General features: G+C 41.8%; 1 protein-coding gene across 1 annotated transcript in view; it reads left to right on the top strand.

Moving 5' to 3' along the window:
• The window catches only part of LOC137623447 (ATP-dependent DNA helicase RecQ-like), a 128,783-nt gene that overhangs the window by 16,852 nt on the left and 86,020 nt on the right, over positions 1–25,911 (top strand). The window contains exons 3-7 of the mRNA XM_068354285.1: positions 1,564–1,707; positions 1,913–2,053; positions 5,768–5,885; positions 22,293–22,404; positions 22,752–22,859. Coding sequence (XP_068210386.1) covers positions 1,564–1,707; positions 1,913–2,053; positions 5,768–5,885; positions 22,293–22,404; positions 22,752–22,859 — 623 coding nt within the window. The remainder of the gene's footprint in view (positions 1–1,563; positions 1,708–1,912; positions 2,054–5,767; positions 5,886–22,292; positions 22,405–22,751; positions 22,860–25,911) is intronic.

Below are 25,911 nucleotides of genomic sequence, written 5' to 3' on the forward strand. Positions count from 1 at the left end.
ATCTGTCTGACAGTGTCAATGTCAGCAAGCAACCGTGGTTTGGAGCCATTGTCATGGCAGTAGTGCAGGCATTCGGGTATGTTCTTTCATCGCGCCCTTCAGAGGCTCCCAGGAGTCTTCAGTTTTCTCAGACTTACGGCAAAGGACCACAGTTGTGAAGTACGCCATGCAGGCGACTTCGTGGCTAGATCTGTGGTTGGGATCCGTAGGGATCCTGGTACGGACAGTGGCTTTTTCCATAGAAAGTACCAGGAAGGCGATGGAAACCTTCCTTCTCTCGGGTACCCGTACCATCGAGTTCCTGGCCCACAAAGTGGTGAACTTGTGGGCGAACACCATCCTTAAGCACAGGGACTCTGTATCTGAAAGGGTGGATTGACATCTAAGAACTTTGTTTCCCATAACTTGTACACTTTCAGCTATGCTGATACCATGAGATTCCAGAAGTAGCATCACTTTTCAAGCACATGAAGTCAGGGATATCATATCCTCCCTAACCTTCAGGAAGAACTTCAGTAGCACTAGTTGTGAAGTTAGGAGTCTGGCACAATAGACAACCCCCGCTGTTCACTGGCCTACCCAAGGGAGTCTAATTATAAGTCCCTGGATAACCTTATTCATGGTCATGTGGTAGTTACTCAGCAAGCCATTTTGTGAACCCAGCTCCCTCAGGGGGCAAGTAGCATCTCGTCCACGATAACAAATGCGGCATAAATCTAAAAGGAGTGATAGCATGTCTGGAATTCTCTTCCCTGCTTCTTCCCCATTGGGTGGAAGCAGGTAGTCCGTTATGTGCTGGATCGGAAACTTGATGCAGGTGAACCTCATGAATGAGGAACTTTTCTTAATAAACAAGTCCTGTTATGAAGATTCTCCCTCGTCCTCCCAGACAAGGTGGAGGGTGGATGGAATACTGTATATGCTCCCATTCTTCATATGGCCATACATTCAGACAATATCCTTATGGATATAGGTTCCTCCATGACTGCTTACCAGTCTCCTGGTAGGGACCTAACCTAAACACTTTCAACATCTCCATCTTTAGGTAGTTAGGAGATTGACAGGAGTCATTACTTTTGCTCCTCCACAGACCAAAGTGCATTGACATTTCCTTTGTCAGTAAACCAGCCAGATTGGTTGTATGGACTTCTTCCCTTTCCTAGGATAAGTCTCATATAAAAGGTCGAAGGTTTTTACTATGTGTAGGAAAAACATGATTTTTTTAATCACTTTTTATTTTTCCTAACTGTACAAACTTCTAAGCTACACTTTGTGCCTCAACCACTCTGCAAGTCCTATGTCAAGATCAAACACTTCCTGCCTCAACCACTCTGCAAGTCCTAGGTTAAGATCAAAGTGAAGGTTATGCAACTTGGTGGGTGGGCATGGCTTCCCTGCCACCAAGCTGTGTCTACCTTGTTAAAAGCTTAATGGCCGTTGCTAGCTTTGTTGAAGTTATGCTCTTATCAAAGGTCTCAGATTTGCATAGCTAGGAAAAATACAAATTGATTAAGAACTTTGTAATGTTTGTTACATGCCATTTGAAGAATAATTTTATTTCAGGATAGGACTACCGTGCAAGATGAAGATGAAATTCCAGCGGACATTGAATGTCCCTCTCAGAGTCACTTGAGAGTCCTACACGATTCTTTTGGGCATTCATCCTTCCGTCCTATGCAATGGAAAATCATCCATGCTGTTTTGCAGGTATTATGCTAAATATGATACATAGATTAGTCTTGTAATGTTTAATGATATGTAGAGTAATACTTTAATGATTATCTCTAAATTCTTTTTTATCAGTTGGTAGTGTTTTGTTATAGGTACTGAGAGCAGTCTTTCAAAAAGCCATTAGTTACACATACAGTCTCCTTGTATACAGTATATACACTGCATATGTTTTTATTTACAGGGGCGTGATAACTGCGTCGTTATGGCTACTGGTTATGGAAAAAGTTTATGTTACCAGTTTCCTGCAGTATACTCTAAGAGTGTGGCAGTTGTGGTTTCTCCATTAATATCCCTAATGCAGGATCAGGTTTTAGCACTTCAGGTATGTGGGCAATTTTTAAGTATGAATTTTTTGTTGTCTAACTCTCGCTGAGGATGTAAGGACTAGTTTTCACATTCTTATATTATGTACAGTAGTGTCAAAAGCTTTAGTAGTGGTTACAGAAATTCTGCATTTTTAAATCTTCCTGTTTGCTATTCCTCTTTCTTTCTGTGATGTCACTGTTTTAGGAACTTTTATATAAAGGACTTTGAAATAGATTATGAATTGTGGTGTCATAACATTCTAATGTTTTGGATATCAAAAATAGAATATGACTTGTGGTGTCATAACATTCTAATGTTTTGGATATCAAAAAATCCAACTTATAAGAGTAGAATTTTATTTGAAATAAGTCCCTTGTTTTGAGATTTTTTTTTTAGGGTCTTCATACTCATAACCAATGGGAGCCCAATGATGTCAATTGTAGCAAATAGATTAGTTTCAGTGTACGATATTATTTTGGCTTTGTTTGTGCCGTTTTCCATTATTAACATGCCACTCTAAAGTAAAAGTTTTTAACACTTAACATTGATTGGTTACTAACCCCTATCTATACTTTGACCATATTTACATACCTCATGGAGCTATTAGTGTGGATATGGAGGAGATCAATGTTTTTTATGTATTTTGTAGTGTTTTTCAATTAATTGTATACATTAGTTTCTGATATTGTCAATTCTCGGACCATAGAAATTAAGTACAGTAGGGTCCCGAATTATGCGAGAATTTGGTCGATGAAAGGCCTCGTGTAATTGGAAATTCGTATATTTCGAAACACATCATGGCAGCAAACAGCAACCTACCCGTCAATTTTTTTTCACTCCATTTCTAGCTTTCTAGCTATATATATACTGTATATACACTGTGTGTGTATGTATGTGTGTATGTATGTATGTATATTATATATATATATATATATATATATATATATATATATATATATATATATATATATATATATATATATATATATATATATATATATACTGTAGGTTTTATCTTAACAATACTGTAAGAAATCCTTCTTATAGATTTTTTTTTATAAAATACTGTACAAAATTTCTTTTATGGATAAATAAAACAATAAAAAGTTGTTAAAGTTTTGATAATTTTCTATGACTGTAGTATTTACTACTGTACTATGCATAGCTTACTGTTTTCAGTATTTTCCGAATGATGTAGAATTATTTCCTATAGATACAAAAAACAAAAAAGGGTTTTCAAGGTTTGATACTGTACGTATCTAGCAATAGTTAAAAATTACAGTATAGTACTGTATATCCATGATGACACTCCCACACGTAAACACGGCCAGTAGGCGCAAGTGTGCACTAGGCTGCTGTACGATAATCACGCTTTTTTTGCCCTGAGCGGTCATTTCACTAATGATAATTTTTCAAAGTTAATATAATTTCTTTATGCTTATAATTCGTAATTATAGTTAAAAGTAGGGATATTAATTAAATGGTTGAGTTAAAAAATCAATTAATACTACTATTATTTAATTTCAAATGGCTACATAATACTGAATATTCTAATGGGTTCTTTTTATCTTCAATCATAAATCTTACGCCTGGATAAGCAACAAAAGGAAAGGGATAGGTCTCTCCTCTCTCTCTCTCTCTCTCTCTCTCTCTCTCTCTCTCTCTCTCTCTCTCTCTCTCTCTCTCTCTCTCTCTCTCTCTCTCTCTCTCTCTCTCTCTCTCTCTTCATATCGTTTCCTGTAGTTTTCAAATATGTTCGTCATACATTTGTACATTATTTATCCACTTTATTCTCTCTCTCTCTCTCTCTCTCTCTCTCTCTCTCTCTCTCTCTCTCTCTCTCTCTCTCTCTCTCTCTCGGCGTTTCCTTACCCTTTATAGTTTTGTGAAATTTCGTTGTCCAGTCATTCGGTAATGAGAAGTCATTTTCGCTTTCGGCATCGAAAGAAAACTTTGTTTCTTCAATATACTCATCACTGGAGGATTCAGAACTAGTGCTCTCATTATCAAACAGGTTATCATTATCAAATTCCACAACAAGAATATCATTTATTTCATCTAAAGAAATAACCTTCCTCTTTAGACCTTTCATTACAAAAGGAACAAGAAATAACCACTTATGCATGAACGCCCGAGCGCACTGATAGGAAACCACAGTTTTGTAACATCAAGCTACCTTCAGAAAAATAGTTGCCAGACATCATATAAGTTTCTATTCATAGTCCCCATATGCTGAGTGTTGCCAAGTGGTGATCCTATACGAGTAAAGTAACATCACGAGACTGACGGCTTGTAAAAGGCAATTAAAGTCATGAACGGAATATACAGTTGAAGGCGGTACCGAGTAGATCGTGGTGAACGGTTTATCACGTGGGTGACGCTTAACATGTTAAAAAACATTTTATATAGTTCGGTATTTTCTCTATCCATCCTCTCCCAGAAAACCTTCAAATGTGAATTATCGGAATGTGTGCAGATCTTGGCAGTGCGATAACTAGTTAGCGACTGAGAATAAAAAAAATAAAAAGCCCGATTGACGATGCTGATGAAGAGGATATCGAATACCGATTTTTCCCTAATTGATTTTTTCTACGTTCTGTCTAATCCAATGTACAGTACATTCTTATGTAAAGGGCGAACCCCAACATTTCTTGATGCTGCTACACTTTAATTATAGATATTTTACCACCTATTTATAATCTTTATTTATAATAACATCTTTAGTAAAAGCTCTTCAATATCACTTTCAGGAGTAAATGCGTTTATGATCGACGATGAAACGTAAAAAAAAACGTTTTCCTTTTAAGAAGGCGTTTTTTTTTAGGAAAAAAAAAACAACACGAAACAAAATTGCTCATATTTCATATATTTTGATTTTCTAAGGATAAATAAAACAACATTAATAATAACATTATTATTACATAGTACCTGGTAAGATATCTTTTGCCGCAAAAGTTAACCTATAGACAGATGTTAAAATTGGTTAGCGAGTTCGTTATGATCGGCGATGGAACGTACTAAACAAAGTAATGGGTTTGGTTGTGGTGACATGCTTGGCAGTAGCATGATATAAAATAGTCTTTATTTTGATGGTTTTTAATTTAAAGTTTAATGAATAAGGATTTTACACCATAATCACAACGTAAGTATAAAAATTAATTAGTACAAATATGGAATATTATACATATAGGTGTTGGACAGTTAGGCTAGGCCTAGCGACAAGTTCACACAACAGATGGGCAAACCTTAACATTTTTCATCCAAAACTAGTCTTAAAATGTTTGAACAGAAATCTTTCTCTCACATTCTCCCCCTCCCCACCCTTTCTCAGACATCGGGGAACCATCAACCCCCCCCCCCCCAATACAATTAAGAAAACAATAGATTTCCTATGCTTCGCGGTGCTTGACTCGCGGATTTAGAATGCTCCTCGCAGATACAGGATAATTAATTTTTAAAAACTATCGATCGCGTAATTGAGGAATCGCGTAATTAGAACACGTGTAATTCGGGACCCTACTGTATGTGATATTTACATGTTTTGGTTAGGCTGATCTAGAAAAATTGTTTAACAATTAGTTTAAAATCTTGAGGATACTTATCTTTCAATAGAAAATTAATGTGATATATATGAGACCATATTAAGTCACTTTTATGTTAGTGGACTGACTTCCTGGTATACAAGGAAGATGTTCAGCTCTTAAAATTATTCTTTTTTTTATGATTACAGGCTTCCAATATAGAGGCCTGTTTTTTGGGTAGTGCTCAAACCAACAAGTCAAATATTTACTCCGATATGTTTGCTGGTAGATACAGAGTTATTTATGTCACTCCAGAGTTTATTGAAGGCAAGTAATACTCTATTTTTTGTTTATTTTACATGTTGCAAATAGTTCTTAGGCATCTTTTGCTCATTTGGAAAAGCATGTATTGTTTTACTTGAAATCAAACTTCGTACAATCTTTAGCATTCTAGACTTTATTTGATTCCTCACTTGTAGTTATCTTTATGTGCACTCAGAATCATTCAAGACTTCTGTCCCCTATTTTTGTCATTTGGTAGTTCTGTCACTTCTGTGCATATTGGCTGAATCTCAGAGTCTTAGGCAGGCATAAGATTAATTCTTTGCGGATCTGTAAAAGCATTTACTACTGACAGTCCTCTGTTATTGTGAGTTCTGTCATTATGGTACAGAGATCCACATAATATTTTGAATAAAGTTTCAATTTCTTTCGGTTAGTACTGCTCCAACGTTTTCAAACCGCCCGCACTTCTTTGCGCCCAGCCTTCACGCTGTTTACCTCCCTCCTCTCTGCACAACACAGTAATGAAAAACAAACAGATATACATGATACATGTAGTCGTCGACTTACGACCTATGCGACTTATGAATGACTAATCGACTTTACGACCAGTTTCAGCAACTGTGGTGACGTCACAAGTCTGTCGCAAATGATACATTAATCAGATAAATGTTTCCATAGAAATAATATATTTTCTTTCATAAATATCAATTAATTTTTCTTGGTAAGTTAGTACAGTATTTTGTTTGATTGATGATATACAGTATCCATTTTTAAGTAAAAAATACATTAAGAAAAGTTTATATGTGTAGAGTTCACATCATATGTTTGGTTACATCGTAATTCTGGTCGAAAGCGAACCGAAAAATTGAGTGATTTCCTTTTAACAGGCTGTCGATTAACATTAGTATTCCTATTATCGAAATATCGAATAACGATATAAAGTATTTCAGGGGTCGTTATTGTTTGTTATGAGTACTACTTAGCATAAATTTGACCCTACACTTATACAGAACCTTATATTTTACACTAGTTTCATTTAATTTGTTTCATCATCTCTGATAGTAGGTTGATATTTATCTAATGTAAGTACACTAATAGGAAAATTTTTTTTTTTCTATTACATTATAAAGAGAAATACATTTGCTTGGTATGTTAGTATTTATTTTATTGATAATGTACAGTACTGTACCTTTTTAAATATTAAACTTAGCCGGTGAATATATAATAGCTGCAACTCTGCGGCTCGACAGACAACATACTTAAAAAACTCGCGAGCGATCGCTATGCAGGTTGCGGGTGTGCCCACCAGCGCCAACTGTCGGCCAGATACCACTCTCGGATGTAAACAAAACCTTCAATTCTTCTCTGTCGACGTTGACGACAAGACGTACTTTTACTCGCTGTAGAACCTGGAGTTTTCCCATCATATTTGGTGAAGTACTTTAATTTGGTTTGAGCTTTCGCAGTACAGGTGTTTTCTTCAACGTAAACTCTTGAACTCTTTTTTGAATCGGATTATTTGTTGATGACTTAGATCGTTTTTGGAATTTTCTTTGACTAATTCAAAATGGCTGACCCTTCTCAAGTTCCTAAGTTTCGAAAGTGTAATGCTAGGTACTGTAATAGGCGTCTTCCAAAGGCTTCTCTCGACCCTCATACTGTTTGTTCCAATTGTCGGGGTAAAACCTGTCAATTGGGAGATCGGTGTGAGGAATGCGTGGGCCTTTCGGAATTCGATTGGATCGAATTTGATAAATATACACGGAGGCTAGAGAGAGATAGGGTAAGGAGAAGTTCATCTAAGTCCGTAGATTTTTCCTCTCCACATGCCCCTGAACCTAATCCTTCCCCTGTAGTGGTTGTTCCTAACCCCCCTCCTAGCACTCAGGAGCCGTCTATGCAAGACATGTTGCGTGCTATTCATGCCTTGGGGGAGAGAGTTGAGGCTTTAGCAAGTGACCGTAATCAACTCATGGCTGACGTAAAGGAACTCAAGTGCCAAAGTGCCACGGCGGAAAGTGGGAAAGTGCTTAGTGTTACGCAAAGTGTTGTGAACAGTGTTGCGACCGAGGGTTCGTCTGTTTGTGCCTGTCGTTCACCTAGTCCGGGACCTCTTGCAAGCTCCCAAGCCCAGGGGAGAAGCAATGTCGTACGACTTATGGGTTTGAGAGGCCTTGATCAGCGAACGGACGTTCCCTCTTTGGTATCAGGCGTATCTCGTCAAGATCGCCCCTACCATAAGACGAGAGAGCCCATTTTTACCTCGTCGTCCGAAGCCGTTTCACGTAAGAAACCATGGAGCAAGGTCTCTAGACCTTTGAAACGCAAGTCGGTCCCTTCAGGACAAGTCCAACGTCCCGGATGTAGTCACTGGGACAGTTCGGACCCGTTGCCGTCATCTGATGACTGCTCGCCGCCTAAGAAAGGCAAAGTTGTGCCGTCTCAGTCGCTAACCCCGTCTGTTACCGCACCCGTTTCCGTAGACCCTAAATGGGTTATACTGCAGGACATGCAGTCAAAGCTTGCGTCCCTTATGGAAGACTACAACGCAGAGAAGGTTTCCATTGAACCTAGCCGTTTTTCTCATGGAGACCCTGGCCGTCAGCCATCCAAGCGTTCTGTTGTGCGTCCTGTTGACGTTGATGTAGCTTTCTCGCGTCAACCAGTTGGGGTTGTACCTCCCCCGATGCGGTCCTGTGTGGATTTCCAGCCGCATGTTGACGTTAGGCAACTCACTGATGCGACTGGTGACGTTCAGGACGTTCACCAACCATCAAAGTTGACTTGTTTTGACGCGGTGCGTCAACTTCCGCAACCCAGTGTGGTGTTGACTGCACAACCCAGACGGTCTAAACAGTCTCGGGTGGACGCTGTGCGTCCTCGCGCACCTGTTGTTGTTGACAGTTCCCAGACTGTTCAGCAGTTTCAGGACGCTGCGTCCTGCTCCGTCACTTATGCACCAGTGCGGCCGGACGCTGTGGGTCAAACGTTGCCTACACCTTTGCCGTTTTCTCATCAGTTATCAGATGAGGAACTTTCAGATGAGGACGTTGCTGAACCCCAGCCTGAGGATCAGCCTTCAGATTTTGATGAGCCTAGAGCAGTTCCACCATCTATGGACTTTAAAAAAGTCATGCTTGTTTTTAAAGAGTTGTTCCCTGAACACTTTATCTCTGTAGCTCCTCGTTCGCCGCCGTCTGAGTTTGTTTTAGGCGTTCCTGCTGCCATACCAGCCTTTACAAAACTCGTTCTCTCTCGCTCATCCAAGAGAGCTTTACGGCTGTTAGGCGATTGGTTGGAAACCAAAAGGAGTTTAGGGAAGACGGCCTTTGCCTTCCCTCCATCTAAACTCTCGTCTAGATCGAGCGTCTGGTATGCCACGGGAGAAGTTCTCGGCTTGGGAGTTCCTGCCTCTGCCCAGGGCGACTTCTCAAGTCTTGTAGACTCTCCCCACCGCCTTGCCATGAGACGCTCGAAGATTAGTTGGTCATCCTCAGACCTGGACCATCTACTTAAAGGCATCTTTAGGGCTTTTGAAGTTTTTAACTTCCTAGACTGGTGTTTGGGAGCCCTGAGTAGGAAAATCTCATCAGCCGATAGGGATGTCTCCTTACTCATCATGTCATGCATGGACAAGGCCGTCCGCGATGGATCCAACGAGCTTGCCGCCTCATTCACGTCAGGAGTCCTAAAGAAACGAGAGTCTCTGTGCTCTTTTCTATCAGCAGGAGTGACGCCCTGTCAAAGATCTGAGCTACTCTTTGCGCCTTTGTCTAAGTTCTTGTTTCCTGAACTCTTAGTTAAGGAAATAGCCTTGTCTTTAGTGCAGAAGGACACCCACGATTTGGTTGCGTCCTCGGCTCGCAAAGTTCCCCCTTTGCCTGCCTTGTCTGCTAGACCTAGGATAGACACTCCAGCGTCCAGGTTTATTCCGCCCTTTCGTGGCAGAGCCCCCAGCAGGGGAGGTGCTCGTGCCGAAGGGAAGAGAGGAAAGAGGAAAGGATCCAAGTCCTCGCGGGGCAGAGTCTGACTGCCCGCAACTTCAGACAGCAGTAGGTGCCAGACTCAAGAACTTCTGGCAAGCCTGGGAGAAGAGAGGCGCAGATCAACAATCTGTGAGGTTGCTCAGAGAGGGGTACAAAATCCCTTTTGTACGCAGACCTCCTCTAGCGACGTCCCCCATCGATCTCTCTCCCAGGTACCGAGAGGAAGCAAAGAGACAAGCCCTGAAACTGGAAGTGTCTCTTTTACTAGAGAAGGGAGCGGTGGTCAAAGTCTCGGACCTTCAACCACCGGGGTTTTACAACCGTCTCTTCCTAGTACCAAAGAAGACATGAGGTTGGAGACCGGTGCTAGACGTCAGTGCTCTGAATGTCTTTGTCACAAAGACGAAGTTCACCATGGAGACCACAAAGTCAGTCTTAGCAGCGGTCAGAAAGGGAGACTGGATGGTCTCTCTCGACCTAAGGGACGCTTACTTCCACATCCCCATTCACTCAGATTCCCAACCTTTTCTGAGATTCGTCTTCGACGATGTGGTGTACCAGTTTCGGGCCCTGTGCTTTGGCCTAAGCACGGCTCCTCTCGTATTTACGAGGCTTATGAGGAATGTGGCAAAATTCCTCCATTTATCGGACATCCGAGCCTCCCTTTATTTGGACGACTGGCTTCTCAGAGCCTCTTCCAGTCATCGCTGTCTGAAGGATCTCAATTGGACTCTAGATCTGACCAAGGAATTGGGACTCCTAGTCAACTTGGAAAAGTCCCAGCTGATACCATCCCAAACTATTCTGTATTTAGGGATGGAGATTCACAGTCCAGTTTTTCGGGCTTTTCCGTCGGCCCCCAGAATAGATCAAGCCCTGCTCGTCATCCAGAAGATGTTGAAGAGAGAACGTTGCTCAGTCAGGAATTGGATGAGTCTGGTAGGAACGCTTTTATCCCTGGAGCAATTTGTCTCACTAGGAAGGCTACACCTCCGACCTCTACAATTCCATCTAGCTTTTCACTGGAAAAAGGACAAGACGCTGGAGGCGGTCTCGATCCCGATTTCCGAAAAGATAAAGACTTGTCTGACTCGGTGGAAAGACAATATCAGTCTACGAGAAGGTCTTCCCCTAGCAGTTCAGAAACCCAACCACGTTCTCTTCTCAGACGCATCGGACTTGGGCTGGGGCGCGACGCTGGACGGTCGGGAATGCTCAGGTCTGTGGAACTCGAGTCAGAGGAGCATGCATATCAACAGCAAGGAGCTTTTGGCAGTTCACCTGGCCTTGATAAGCTTCGAGAGTCTCCTTCGAGGCAAGGTGGTGGAGGTCAACTCGGACAACACCACGGCCTTGGCGTACATTTCCAAACAGGGAGGTACCCACTCACTGACTCTGTACGAGATCGCAAGGGACCTGCTCATCTGGTCAAGAGATCGAGGCATCTCCCTAGTAACGAGGTTCATCCAGGGCGACTTGAACGTTCTAGCAGATTGTCTCAGTCGGAAAGGTCAAGTAATTCCAACCGAATGGACCCTCCACAAGGATGTGTGCAAGAGACTTTGGGCGACTTGGGGTCAACCCACCATAGATCTCTTTGCAACCTCGATGACCAAGAGGCTTCCAATCTATTGCTCTCCAGTCCCAGACCCAGCAGCAATACATATAGATGCCTTTCTCCTAGACTGGTCTCACCTAGACCTTTACGCATTCCCACCATTCAAGATTGTCAACAAGGTACTGCAGAAGTTCGCCTCTCACGAAGGGACAAGGTTGACGTTAGTTGCTCCCCTCTGGCCCGCGAGAGAATGGTTCACCGAGGTACTTCGATGGCTGGTAGACTTCCCAAGAAGTCTTCCTCTAAGAGTAGACCTATTACGTCAGCCACACGTAAAGAAGGTACACCAAAGCCTCCACGCTCTTCGTCTGACTGCCTTCAGACTATCGAAAGACTCTCGAGAGCTAGAGGCTTTTCGAAGGAGGCAGCCAGTGCGATTGCAAGAGCGAGGAGAGCTTCTACCATTAGAGTTTACCAATCGAAGTGGGAAATCTTCCGAGACTGGTGCAAGTCAGTATCTGTATCCTCGTCCAGTACCTCTGTAGCCCAAATCGCGGACTTTCTCTTATACCTGAGAAGAGTTCGCTCCCTTTCAGCTCCCACGATCAAGGGCTACAGGAGCATGTTGGCTTCGGTCTTCCGGCATAGAGGCTTAGATCTTTCCAACAATAAAGATCTACAAGATCTCCTTAAGTCTTTTGAGACCTCTAAGGAACGTCGTTTGGCTACACCTGGATGGAATTTAGACGTGGTCCTAAGATTCCTCTTGTCAGACAGGTTCGAGCCTTTACATTCAGCCTCCCTGAAGGATCTCACTCTTAAGACTCTTTTCCTGGTGTGCTTGGCCTCAGCTAAAAGAGTCAGTGAGCTTCATGCCTTCAGCAAGAACATCGGTTTTTCGACAGAAAAAGCCTCTTGTTCTCTTCAACTTGGTTTCCTAGCCAAGAATGAACTGCCTTCTCGTCCTTGGCCTAAATCTTTTGATATTCCTAGCTTATCAAAGATCGTGGGCAACGAGTTAGAGAGAGCATTATGCCCCGTTAGAGCTCTTAAGTTCTATTTAGCTCGTACTAAGCCTTTAAGAGGTAAATCTGAAGCGTTATGGTGTTCGGTTAAGAAACCATCCTTACCTATGTCAAAGAATGCTTTGTCATATTTTATCAGATTGTTAATACGAGAAGCTCATTCACACTTGAGTGAGGAAGACCGATCTTTGCTTAAGGTTAAGACGCACGAGATTAGAGCTATAGCAACTTCCGTGGCCTTTAAGCAAAATAGATCTCTGCAAAGTATCATGGACGCGACTTTTTGGAGAAGCAAGTCAGTGTTCGCGTCATTTTACTTGAAAGATGTCCAGACTCTTTACGAGGACTGCTACACACTGGGTCCATTCGTAGCAGCGAGTGCAGTAGTGGGTGAGGGCTCAACCACTACACTTCCCTAATTCCATATCCTTTTAATCTGTCTCTTGAAATGTTTTTAATATTGTTTTTTGGGTTGTACGGAAGGCTAAGAAGCCTTTCGCATCCTGGTTGATTTGGCGGGTGGTCAAAGTCATTTCTTGAGAGCGCCCAGATTAGGGGTTTGATGAGGTCCTGTTGTATGGGTTGCAGCCCTTGATACTTCAGCTCCTGGGAGTCTGTCAGCATCCTAAGAGGATCGCTGGGCTCCATGAGGAAGACAGACTTAAAAGGCAGAGTAATCGTCTAAGTCGACTTCCTTACCAGGTACCTATTTATTTTGGTTTTGTTATATTGATAACTGTCAAAATGAAAAAACTCTTAGCTTATACGCTGTAAACATATTAACTCTGGTCTCTACCCACCTCCTTGGGTGTGAATCAGCTATTATATATTCACCGGCTAAGTTTAATATTTAAAAATGATATTTTAATTATAAAATAAATTTTTGAATATACTTACCCGGTGAATATATAAATTAAATGACCCTCCCTTCCTCCCCAATAGAGACGCAGCGGGACGAGAAGAATTGAAGGTTTTGTTTACATCCGAGAGTGGTATCTGGCCGACAGTTGGCGCTGGTGGGCACACCCGCAACCTGCATAGCGATCGCTCGCGAGTTTTTTAAGTATGTTGTCTGTCGAGCCGCAGAGTTGCAGCTATTATATATTCACCGGGTAAGTATATTCAAAAATTTATTTTATAATTAAAATATCATATTTTTAAATAGAAAATACAGTACATGAAGAAAAATCATAGTATTTATAGATTTAAAATATCGTAGACTATTATGTGGACACAAGAAAATCCGAAAAGAGTTTTATATAATTCACAAGTCATTCTTTGTTGAGTGGTATCTGGCCGACAGTTGGCGCTGGTGGGCACACCCGCAACCTGCATAGCGATCGCTCGCGAGTTTTTTAAGTATGTTGTCTGTCGAGCCGCAGAGTTGCAGCTATTATATATTCACCGGGTAAGTATATTCAAAAATTTATTTTATAATTAAAATATCATATTTTTGAATAGAAAATACATGAAGAAAAATCATAGTATTTATAGATTTAAAATATCGTAGACTATTATGTGGACACAAGAAAATCCGAAAAGAGTTTTATATAATTCACAAGTCATTCTTTGTTGAGTTCATGTCACATGTCTGGTGACATCATATATCTGGCGGAAGACAAGCAGGCAAATCGAGTGATTTTCTTTCAATATGCTACCAAGTAATATTAGTATTCCCATTGTTGAAACATCAAGTAACGATACCAAGTTTTCAGTGGTCTATATCAGTGGTTATGAATTCTGCTTACAGGAAATTTAACTATACACCTAGGACAGATTCTCATATTTTACACCTTTTTATATTTCATTAGACCAAACAAACGTAGATGTGCGAAAAATATGATGTGATCCGAGATGTTACGAATGGTATGAAAATTTAAAAATAGATTTCTCAAGAAAAAAATGAGAGAGAGAGAGAGAGCGTTGTCAATTATAAAAATCCCTTTAAAATCAAGAACAGGATGAAGCATTGTTGATTCCAATCCAATGCCAGTGCTTTCATTTTCCATGCAGTTTGATTGTGCATCCAATGTACTGCCATTAGGGGTTTATTTTTGTTTTCGATGGCTTTATCATGAAGCACACAGGATTTCCACACATTGTAGGTGTGAGGCAATCTTTGTAGGTCTTGAATTCAGGGCCTCTGGCCTCCTCCTTCATAATAGAAGTCTGTGATGGCATACTTTCCAAAAAGAGGGCAGTCTAATCCACATTGAAAACTTGTTCATATGAATTTTGATGAGTAACCAATTTTACAGAATTATTTGGACTATATATCATAAAAAACCATTTTTCAATATTTAACTTAGCCGGTGATTATATAGCTGCAACTCTGTTGCCCGACAGACAACTCTACGGAAAAACTCGCCAGCGATCGCTACACAGGTTGCGGGTGTGCCCAACAGCGCCATCTGTCGACCAGATACCCAGCTCTCAATGTAAACAAAGACTCAATTTTCTCTCTGTCGAGGTGTCGACAAGACGTACTTTACTCGCTGTTGCTAAATTGGAGTTTTTCACATCTATTTGGTGAAGTACTATATTCTAGTTTTGAGCTTTCGCTATGCAGGTGTTTTATCTTCATCTTAAATCTTGAACTCGTTTTGGATAGATTTAATTATGGTGACAAAGAGAGTATGGACTTTCTTTCACTTTTAAATGGCCGACCCTTCCCTTAGACGGAAGTGTGTTTAGGCTTTTAGTAATTATCTTATCACGTTATAGATTTTCCTCTATATATTTTATATCTCTCCGCCTTTATTAGGCCTCTTCGATTAACTTTCCATTTATTATAAACATATAAAAATAAATTTTAATGTTTTGTTTATATGCGACCTTCCTGAGAGTAGGCGGTCCTAACTTGGAAACCGAAGTTAATCAACGTTGAGCCCTTTATATCGTATTTAGCTTTTAAAGAGCTAAGGATTTAAAACTTTTTAAATGTAATATTTTATGAAAGAATTTCTTTGATAGTCTTCGTACTGTTTTCAAAGATGAACTAACGTTTAGTTTATTTACAGTATGCTACGCAGTTGTTGACGTTCAGGACGTTCAACATGCGCTCTATCGTTACGATAGAGAGAGAGTGTATCACGGTTTCACTTTGCAGTAAGAGTAAATCGATTCTGACGTTTTGTTCATTCTTTCTCAGCTTAAATGTTTTAAATTCTTTTTTAAAGGAACTTTTTATTTGAAAAACCTTTCAGTTTTTTCCTTTACAGTAGTCAAATAACATGTTTTTTTGACGAAATTTAATTGGGCTCTTCTCTTAGGTGCGAAATTAAGAGAGAAAGAGAGAGAGAGATAGAGACGGAGGGAGAGAGAGGAGAGAAAACGTTCCGTTCAAGCGGGTAACGTTGTTCTCGAGTTACTCTCGTCCCTAGTCGCTGTACGGGGAGGAAGGATAAAACGTTTTTAGTTTTTTATTCTCGTCCCCAGGCTATGTGCGGTGAGAGATTGAAAACGTAGTTTATATGAACTATTGTTTAGTCTCTTTCCCAGCCACTGATTTTTTTTATCTTAAAATATGTTTTCTGTTTTTTGCTGGTATTAATGAGCTTGCATTATACGACTGATTTCGTAATTACTACCTTTTAATGAAGGGTAGAATTGCGTGTTTCAGGTAGAAATCAGTAAAAGTTTCGATTTCAGTGAAATAAGTGCAAAACAGAAAATTGAAGTGATAAAGTGATATGCGCAAAGTGTTACAGTGTTGCGTCCGAGGGTTCGTCTGTTCGTGCCTGTCGTTCACCTAGTCCGGGACCTCTTGCATGCTCCCATGCCCAGGGGAGAAGTAATGTCAAACGACTTATGGGTTCGAGAGGCCTTGATCAACGAACAGACGTTTTCCCTCTATGGTATCGGGTGTATCTTACCAAGATCTCCCCTACCATAAGACGAAAGAAACGTTGTTTCTCCTCGTCATCCGAAGGCTTTTCGCATAAGAAACCTGTCACAAGGTTTCGAAGCCCTTAAGCTTAAGTCAGTCCTTTCAGGACAGGTCCAGCGTCCTGGTTACAACCATTAGGACAGCTCTGACCCTATGCAGTCATCGGATAACTGCTCGCCGCCTAACAAAAGCGTAACACAGACTCTGAGAGTCTTTTTTTGTTGGCAAAGTGTTGCGGTCACAGACGTTACCCTCGTCTCTTACCACAACCATTTCCGTTGATCCTTAATGGGTTGTATGGCAAGACATACAGTATATGCTTGCCTCCCTTATGGAAGACTATTCTGCCGATTAGTCCGTTGAGTCTAGCCGTTTATCTCATCGATATCCTGGCTTTCAGCCAACCTAACGTTCCTTTGTGCTTACTGTTGACGTTGGCGTAGCTTAGTCACGTCAGTCAGGTTGTTTAGAACCACACTCGATGCGGTCTCGTGTGGTTTTTCAGCCGCATTTGGACGTTAGGCCACTTGCTGATGCTCCTGTTGACGTTCAAGACGTTCACTAACAATCGGAGTTGACTTGTTTTGACGCTGTGCGTCAACCTCCGCATTCTAGAGTTGTTTTGACTGCTCAGTCTAGGCAGTCAAAGCAGTCTCGAGTGGACGCTGTGCGTCCTCACGCACCTGTTGTGGTTGACAGTTCAGTTGTTGACAGTTCACAGACTGTCAAGCAGTTACATGACGTTGCGTTCTGGTCCGCTACTAATGCACCAGTGAGTGTGGACTCTGCTTGTAAAGCATTGCCACCACGGTAGGTCTCTCCCTTGCTGGAGACTCAGCTTTTATCAGACAAGGTTCCTGTAGATGAGGAAGTTGCTGTTCCCCCTCCTACTGATATTCCCTTGAGGACTCTGTCAGATGGAGAGGAGCCTAAAGCTGCTTAGCCCCCTATAGACTTTAATTAAATCATGATGATTTTTTTAAGGATCTTTGTCCGGATCTTTTTGTAACTGCTGCTCCTCGTTCGCCTAAACGTCAGAGCTTACACTAGGCCTAGCTACTTCGAAGCCGTTGTTTTTAAGCTAGTGCTCTCTCGCTCTCCTAGAGAGCTTTACGTTGGCTAGGCGACTGGTTTTTCCCCAGGAGGAGTTTGGGGGATACAGCCTTTGCTTTCCCTTCTTTTAAACTGGTTTATAGAGCGAGAGTCTGATATGACACGAGAGAAGTTCTCGGCTTGGGAGTTCATGCCTCTGCCCAGATAGACTTCTCAATTCTCATAGACTCTCCCTGGCGCCTGGCCAGGAGACGCTCCAAGTTTTTTACAGGTCAACTTCACAGCTGTTTTCGAGCCTTTGAAGTTTTGCTGTACAATTATGTCATGCATAACAAGGCTTTCAGGGATGGTAAGCGGTACCGCCTCAGTCACTAACCCCGTCTGTTGCCGCACCTGCTCCCGTAGACCCTAAATGGGCTTTGCTGCAAGACATGCAGTCCAAGCTTGCGTCCTTGATAGAGGACTTTAATGCGGAGAAGGTTGCTACCGAACCTTCTGGCCAACAACCTTCCAACCGGTCGGTTGTGCGCCCTGTTGACGCTGAGGTAACCTACTCGCGTCTGCCAGTTGAGGTGGTTCCTCCACCGATGCGACCCAGTGTGGGTTGCCAGCCGCACGTTGACGTTAAGCGACGCTCGAAGGTGGTTGTTGACGTTCAGGACGTTCAACAACCAGCAGAGGTGACTTGTTTTGACGCAGTGCGTCAACCTCAGCAACCTGGTAGGGTGTTGACTGCACAACCCAGACGGTCTAGACAGTCTCGGGTTGACGATGTGCTTCCTCGCGCACCCATGGTTGTTGACAGTTCACAGACTGTGCAGCAGTTCCATGATGTTGCGTCCGGCTCCGTCACGCATGCACCAGTGCGACTGGACTCAGCGAGCCAGACGTTGCCCACTCCGTTGCTGTTTCCTCATCAGTTTTCGGATGAGGAACCCTCTGATGAGGACGTTGCTGAACAACAAGACGATCAGCCCCCAGAATAGATCAAGCCCTGCTATCCATCCAGAAGATGCTGAAGAAGGAACGCTGCTCAGTCAGGCTGTGGATGAGTCTGGTAGGGACGCTGTCATCCGTGGAACAATTTGTGTCACTAGGAAGACTACACCTCCGTCCTCTTCAATACCATCTAGCTTTTCACTGGAAAAAGGACAAGACGCTAGAAGCGGTCTCGATCCCGGTTTCCGAAAAGATAAAATCTTGTCTGACTTGGTGGAAGGACAATATCAACCTAAGAGAGGGTCTTCCCCTGGCTGTTCAGACTCCCAACCACGTTCTCTTCTCGGACGCATCGGACGTGGGCTGGGGCGCGACACTAGACGGTCGGGAATGCTCAGGACTGTGGAACTCGAGTCAGAGGAGCATGCATATCAACTGCAAGGAGCTGTTGGCAGTACATCTGGCCTTGAAAAGCTTCAAGTCTCTCCTTCGAAGCAAAGTGGTGGAAGTTAACTCGGACATCACCACGGCCTTGGCGTACATCTCCAAACAAGGAGGTACCCACTCACTGACGTTGTACGAGATCGCAAGGGACCTGCTCATCTGGTCAAAAGGTCAAGACATCTCCCTAGTAACGAGGTTCATCCAAGGCGACTTGAACGTCATAGCAGATTGTCTCAGTCGGAAAGGGCAAGTAATTCCAACCGAATGGACCCTCCACAAGGATGTGTGCAAGAGACTTTGGGCCACTTGGGGTAAAACCATCCATAGATCTCTTTGCAACCTCGCTGACCAAGAGGCTTCCAATCTATTGCTCTCCAGTCCCGGACCCAGCAGCAATACATATAGATGCTTTCCTCCTAGATTGGTCACATCTGGATCTCTACGCATTCCCACCGTTCAAGATTGTCAACAAGGTACTGCAGAAGTTCGCCTCTCACGAAGGGACAAGGTTGACGTTAGTTGCTTCCCTCTGGCCCGCGAGAGAATGGTTCACCGAGATACTTCGATGGTTAGTAGACGTTCCCAGTAGTCTTCCTCTAAGGGTAGACCGTCTACGTCAGCCACACGTAAAGAAGGTACTCCAAAGCCTCCACGCTCTTCGTCTGACTGCCTTCAGACTATCGAAAGACTCTCGAGAGCTAGAGGCTTTTCGAAGGAAGCAGCCAGTGCGATTGCTAGAGCAAGGAGAGCGTCTTCCATTAGAGTCTACCAATCGAAGTGGGAAGTCTTCCGAGACTGGTGCAAGTCAGTTTCTGTATCCTCGACTAGTACCTCTGTAGCTCAAATAGCTGTTTTTCTCTTATACCTGAGAAAAGGACGATCCCTTTCAGCTCCCACTATCAAGGGCTACAGAAGCATGTTGGCATCGGTCTTCCGGCATAGAGGCTTAGATCTTTCCAAACATAAAGATCTGCAAGACCTCCTTAAGTCTTTTGAGACCACCAAGGAGCGTCGTTTGGCTACCCCTGGATGGAATTTAGACGTGGTACTAAGATTCTTCATGTCAGACAGGTTGGAGCCGTTACAATCAGCCTCCCTGAAAGATCTCACTCTTAAGACTCTTTTCCTGGTATGCTTAGCCTCGGCTAAAAGAGTCAGTGAGATTCATGCCTTCAGCAAGAACATCAGATTTTCGTCAGAAAAAGCCACTTGTTCGCTACAACTTGGTTTTCTAGCCAAAAATGAGCTGCCTTCTCGGCCTTGGCCTAAATCTTTCGATATCCCCAGCTTATCGGAGATCGTAGGCAATGAACTAGAAAGAGTCTTATGCCCTGTTAGAGCTCTTAAGTTCTATTTAAAGCGTACTAAACCTTTACAAGGCCAATCTGAAGCTTTATGGTGTTCAGTTAAGAAACCATCCTTGCCTATGTCAAAGAATGCTTGGTCAGACTTTATCAGATTGTTAATACGAGAAGCTCATTCACATCTGAGTGAGGAAGACCGAACTTTGCTTAAGGTGAAGACGCACGAAGTTAGAGCTGTAACAACTTCCGTGGCCTTTAAGCAAAATATATCTCTGCAAAGTATAATGGACGCAACCTATTGGAGAAGCAAGTCAGTGTTCGCGTCATTTTACTTGAAAGATGTCCAGTCTCTTTACAAGAACTGCTACACACTGGGACCATTCGTAGCAGCGAGTGCAGTAGTGGGTGAGGGCTCAACCACTACAATTCCCTAATTCCTTATCCTTTTAATCTGTCTCTTGAAATGTTGTTTTTTTATGGGTTGTCCGGAAGGCTAAGAAGCCTTTCGCATCCTGGTTGATTTGGCGGGTGGTCAAAGTCATTTCTTGAGAGCGCCTAGATTAGGGGTTTGATGAGGTCCTGTTGTATGGGTTGCAACCCTTGATACTTCAGATCCTAGGGGTCGATCAGCATCCTAAGAGGATCGCGAGGCTCCGTAAGGAAGACGTACTTAAAAGGCAGAGTAATTGTTCAAGTCGACTTCCTTACCAGGTACCTATTTATTTTGTTTTTGTTATTTTGATAACTTCTAAAATGAAATAAAAAACTCTTAGCTCATAAAAGTGTAAACATATATTACTGGTCTCTACCCACCATCCTGGGTGTGAATCAGCTATATAATCACCGGCTAAGTTAAATATTGAAAAATGTTATTTTGATTATAAAATAAATTTTTGAATATACTTACCCGGTGATTATAAATTAAATGACCCTCCCTTCCTCCCCAATAGAGACGCAGTGGGACGAGGAGAAAATTGAGTCTTTGTTTACATTGAGAGCTGGGTATCTGGTCGACAGATGGCGCTGTTGGGCACACCCGCAACCTGTGTAGCGATCGCTGGCGAGTTTTTCCGTAGAGTTGTCTGTCGAGCAACAGAGTTGCAGCTATATAATCACCGGCTAAGTATATTCAAAAATTTATTTTATAATCAAAATAACATATTATTTCTTGTTTCATCAACTATTTCTATGTTATGGGATACTGATTTTTTCCTAGTGTATGTTGGATGTAATTGTTAAATCCTTTCAGTCCCCTAAGGGTTAAACCTTTCCAGGTAACCTGGGAAATCCAAAATGTCATTTGTGATAAACCCACTGACTGCTTGGTGGTTATGGTATATTATTATATATCTGATTTTGTTAATAACTAATTTATTTTTATGATATAATGCTTTTTATAATATGCTGTACTAATTTCAAAGCAGAACATTTGCAATTTAGTGTACCAATATGTTCTGAAGTGAAAAAATTGCAAAACGAAAAATATTAATAAGACTACTCAGTGAAGTTAGACAAATATTTTCTATGAGCTGCATCCTTTGACATAAATGGAACCTCAACTGGTTGGAATATGAAGGTACCCTTGGATGTCATATGAATATTTTTATGTCAATAACTAATTTATAATTTTTGTATAGATTATGAACAATACGGACTCCTCCCCTGACAGCATATTGCTTATCAAGGTTGGACGTTGTAGCCTTTTTTTGACAAAGGTTGAAATGATCAAGACCTGTTTTAGGAGTGTGAAATTCTTATGAAATTTTCCTTGAAAATGGTTACTTCTAAGGCACCTTTGAACCTCTTTACACAACCCTTGCAGAGTACCCGACTTTGATATTGTAAATTATTGTTTCACATTTAGCCTGACCTTGTACTTAAGTTCTTATCTTTCTTACAAATATAAAACTGTTCAGTCATATCTCTGTGTAATAATAAAGTTTCTTTCTGTATGGCTGTCCCTATTAGTGCTTTCACAAGCAGTGGACACAAATTACACTTTATTTATACATACATACATATACCAAGGCACTTCCCCCAATTTTGGGAGGTAGCCAACATCAGACAAATGAAACAGAAAAGGGGACCTCTCCACTCTACGTTCCTCCCAGCCTGACAGGGGACTCAACCGAGTTCGGCTGGTACTGGTACTTTATTTATAGTGGGTTCATATTCTTAGCAGTAACTCATTGAAGTATTAAGAGATTTAATACCTATATCTTTTATGACAATCTTAATCTTTCCTTTGCAGCTTGCACAGATATTTTGGTAACCCTTAATCAAAGAAAGGGAATTTCACTCTTTGCCGTAGATGAAGCTCATTGCGTCAGCCAGTGGGGACATGATTTTCGTAGTTCGTATAGGTACGATTCATTTTCAATGTTCTTTCCTTATTTTAAGCTTAATGAATAGTACAGTGGAAGTTGATTTTAGGAATAAAGATGTTATCATAAAAGCTAAATCTGTAATATCAGCATTACATTCTTCTATGCAGAATTCCATGTATACTAGTCTTTTAACTGCGTTCCTTGAAAGCATCAGTAATAATAATTAACAAATCTATATAAATTACAAAATAAAAAGTGACTTAATGAAATCATATTAAAGAGGGATTATGACACTTCTCAGTGAAAAGAATTATTTCTTAAAGAAGCCAATGTTTATATAATATTGTGGATTGATTAGATTAAAGGGCTGTATTTTCTTTCAGAAAGCTTGGTCTTTTACGAACCAAATTTCCTAAGGTTCCTATTCTTGCTGTGACAGCTACTGCTACCCACGTAGTTCGTCAAGACATCTGTAGCTCACTTAAATTAAGGTAAATGTTTCCATCTTGTCTTATTTTTGTTGTAATCCTAGTAATTAGTTTCTTTTAATAATATAGGCAGACTTTTTACTCCATTCAAATGCTAGTAAATTTTGCATGGTACTAGTTTACTAGTAATAGAAGAAATAGAGTAATCTGATCATGTTGGGTTTTTGCAAGGTTTATTTGACAATGTACTCCCAATCATTCTTTGGTGATGAGTCTTGTAGAATTTTATCGCGGAACAGTTTTAAAGAAGGCTATATTACTAACATTTTATTATTTCTATGAACCTAACCTGATGTTTATATTGCTTCTTCTTCAGAATATTGTTTTGTCGATGTTTACCCTAAAAATTTAATAAAGATATTCCCATTTTCTTTCCTTTCAATAATAAAGTAATGAAAAGCAGTATCAGTGAATGGCAAGCAGTGTCAGAGGTTTGTTTTTTCAGTTTTTACATCGGTGATGCCTAAGCGTAGTCCCTTCTAGATGGTAATAAGTTTTTATTGCGTTTTAAGGTGTCCTCCTTGCCAGATTTATTAGCATTCCTATACAGAGATAGTACTATGTTTTAGATAACTGTTGTGAAGAGTACAATGCCACTCGGAAAACGTGTTTCAAGTTTAAGTGCCTATGGAACTGGTTTTTAGTTAAAGGGGAAATCCAGATGAGACTAGGTTAGATGTTTATTATGGAATTAATGACGCTATGATATGCCATATACTCACTTAACCAGCCAAGTTTTAATTGTGATGATCCTTAAAAGCTTTTAACTTAACAAGTTTTGTTTTAACCAACCAATTTTTTTTAGTGATGAGCCTTAAAAGTTTTTAACTCACTAAGTTTTGTTTTAACCTACCAAGTTTTGTTAGTGATGATCCTTGAAAGCTTTTAACTTAACAAGTTTTGTTTTAACCTACCAATTTTTTTTAGTGATGAGCCTTAAAAGTTTTTAACTTACTAAGTTTTGTTTTAACCTACCAAGTTTTGTTAGTGATGATCCTTAAAAGCTTTTAACTTACCAAGTTTTGTTTTAACCTACCAGTTTTTTTTAGTTATGAGCCTTAAAAGTTTTTAACTTTGCTAAGTTTTGTTTTAACCTACCAAGTTTTGTTAGTGATGATCCTTAAAAGCTTTTAACTTACCAAGTTTTGTTAGTGATGATCCTTAAAATCTTTTAACTTACCAAGTTTTGTTAGTGATGATCCTTAAAAGCTTTTAACTTACCAAGTTTTGTTAGTGATGAGCCTACCAAGTTTTGTTAGTGATGAGCCTTAAAAGCTTTCAATTTATTCAAACTCTTATGTTAATAACAGATAGCCAGCGAGTCTTCCCCTGTAGGCGGTAAATCTGACTTTTCTGCCTGGTTGCTTACCCTAAAACCTGGAACAAGCAGCTCAGATTTGTGTTGCATTTGAGAAACGAAGGAAGTATTCTTAAAGTACTTTCCTTTGCAAGTAATTCTAGTTTGTTCCGTAACTGGAATACAAACCACACTATTTAATAGGGGTATAACTTTCGGCGTAGCTGAAATGACGAGCCATTAATTTTTAATGAGGGTTAACTACCCACACCACTAGTTAGTGGGGTTAGGAAGGGTAGCTTGCTACCGCTCCCCCTCAAACACCTGTGATTGAGCTCACTTTGCTTTCGGCTCAGATGGTGAACGGACGTTGCCACTCTTCATACTCGCTGACAATTGGCAGCCAATAATGGTTTTTGCTTTTTTTTTTCTCTCTTACTCGGTGTTTGTGAAATTGGCTTCTGCGACCATGCGCATCTGCCCTGGACTTCCTGACCGCCCCTGTGGAAAATTCATGTCGGCGGTCGAGACCAATTCTCACGCCCTTTGTCCTTCTTGCAGAGGCCAACGGTGTGATAGTGTCAACAACTGTAGTGAGTGTAGGGAGTGGTCTTCCTCCCAGTGGGAACGGTTTTCGCGACGGCGGAACAAGAAGTCCAAGCAAGATGTTTCTTTTTCGAAGGTTGCTTCAAAGGAAGAAAAACCCAAGGCCTCTTCTTCCATTGCCCAAACTGTCGAGTAGTAGCGTAGACTGAATTATTTCTGTCCAACCTCGGGTCTCGAGAGATGACGTTGCTTCCCCTAGCGAAGCAGCTCCACCTCTCCCCCCGGGGGAGGCCGTGTCACTAACTTCCCTTTTCCAGATTTGGTCCTCCTTGGGGCTCACGGGTTCGCGCTCCAAGGAGCTTTTGCTTGATTACATCCGCCCGGGTGCTTCTGTCAAGCAATCGTTGTCACCGTCACAGGTAGATCCCCTGACACTTGTCGACGTTGTTGTGTCAGAGGTGTCTCATGTGGCGTCGCCCATCTTTTCTGGCACTCCAGACTCTACGGTAGCTGACGGCTTAGTTTCCCTCGTTCCTGACCATCCTCCGAGGGGGAAACTAAGTTCATCATCAGTCTCTCCTGCTTGTGTTTCTATCCCTTGGGGGAGTTCACTTACAGAGACTCCTCTTCGGAGGACTGCTGACTGCTGATCCAACGGCCCCTAGAGGGCGCACCCGTCGCCTCTTCGCCTTAGAGGCCTTGCTTCACCTGCGGTGAGGAAGCGCCTCTTTTGTTCTACGTCGTCTATGCAGTCCCCCACAGAGGAGCCTCTAGACCGATCGTCCATCACTGCACCTGCAACCAGTCTTGTGACTTCGGTCCTGGACCTCTTTGCAGATCATTCGCGATCTCCTTCGGTGGATGGTCGTCCTTTTAAAGGACACTTAGACCATCCACCCGACAGACCTGCCGACCTTCCATCACCGTTCGTGCATGGGCCTAACAAGGCTCCTCCTGAGCGCGCTATTGCGCTATTACCACGCACCCACGCAACCTGATCAGCACTCATTAGCAGCTCGTCAGGCCCCAACACTGCAGCGCACCACCCATCTTGCTTGCCCTTACGCAAGGCAACAACCTCACGCGCCAACATGCGCCTACCCGCCAACTTGACTAGAGTTCTACCATGCCCCATGTGTGCCCACATGCACAAACGCGCCAACGATCTCCTGTGTGCTAGGGCTCTCCTTCACCAACGCGCCCTGCGCCTAC

The sequence above is a fragment of the Palaemon carinicauda genome, chromosome 2 (assembly GCF_036898095.1).
Source record: "Palaemon carinicauda isolate YSFRI2023 chromosome 2, ASM3689809v2, whole genome shotgun sequence".
Lineage (NCBI taxonomy): Eukaryota > Metazoa > Arthropoda > Malacostraca > Decapoda > Palaemonidae > Palaemon > Palaemon carinicauda.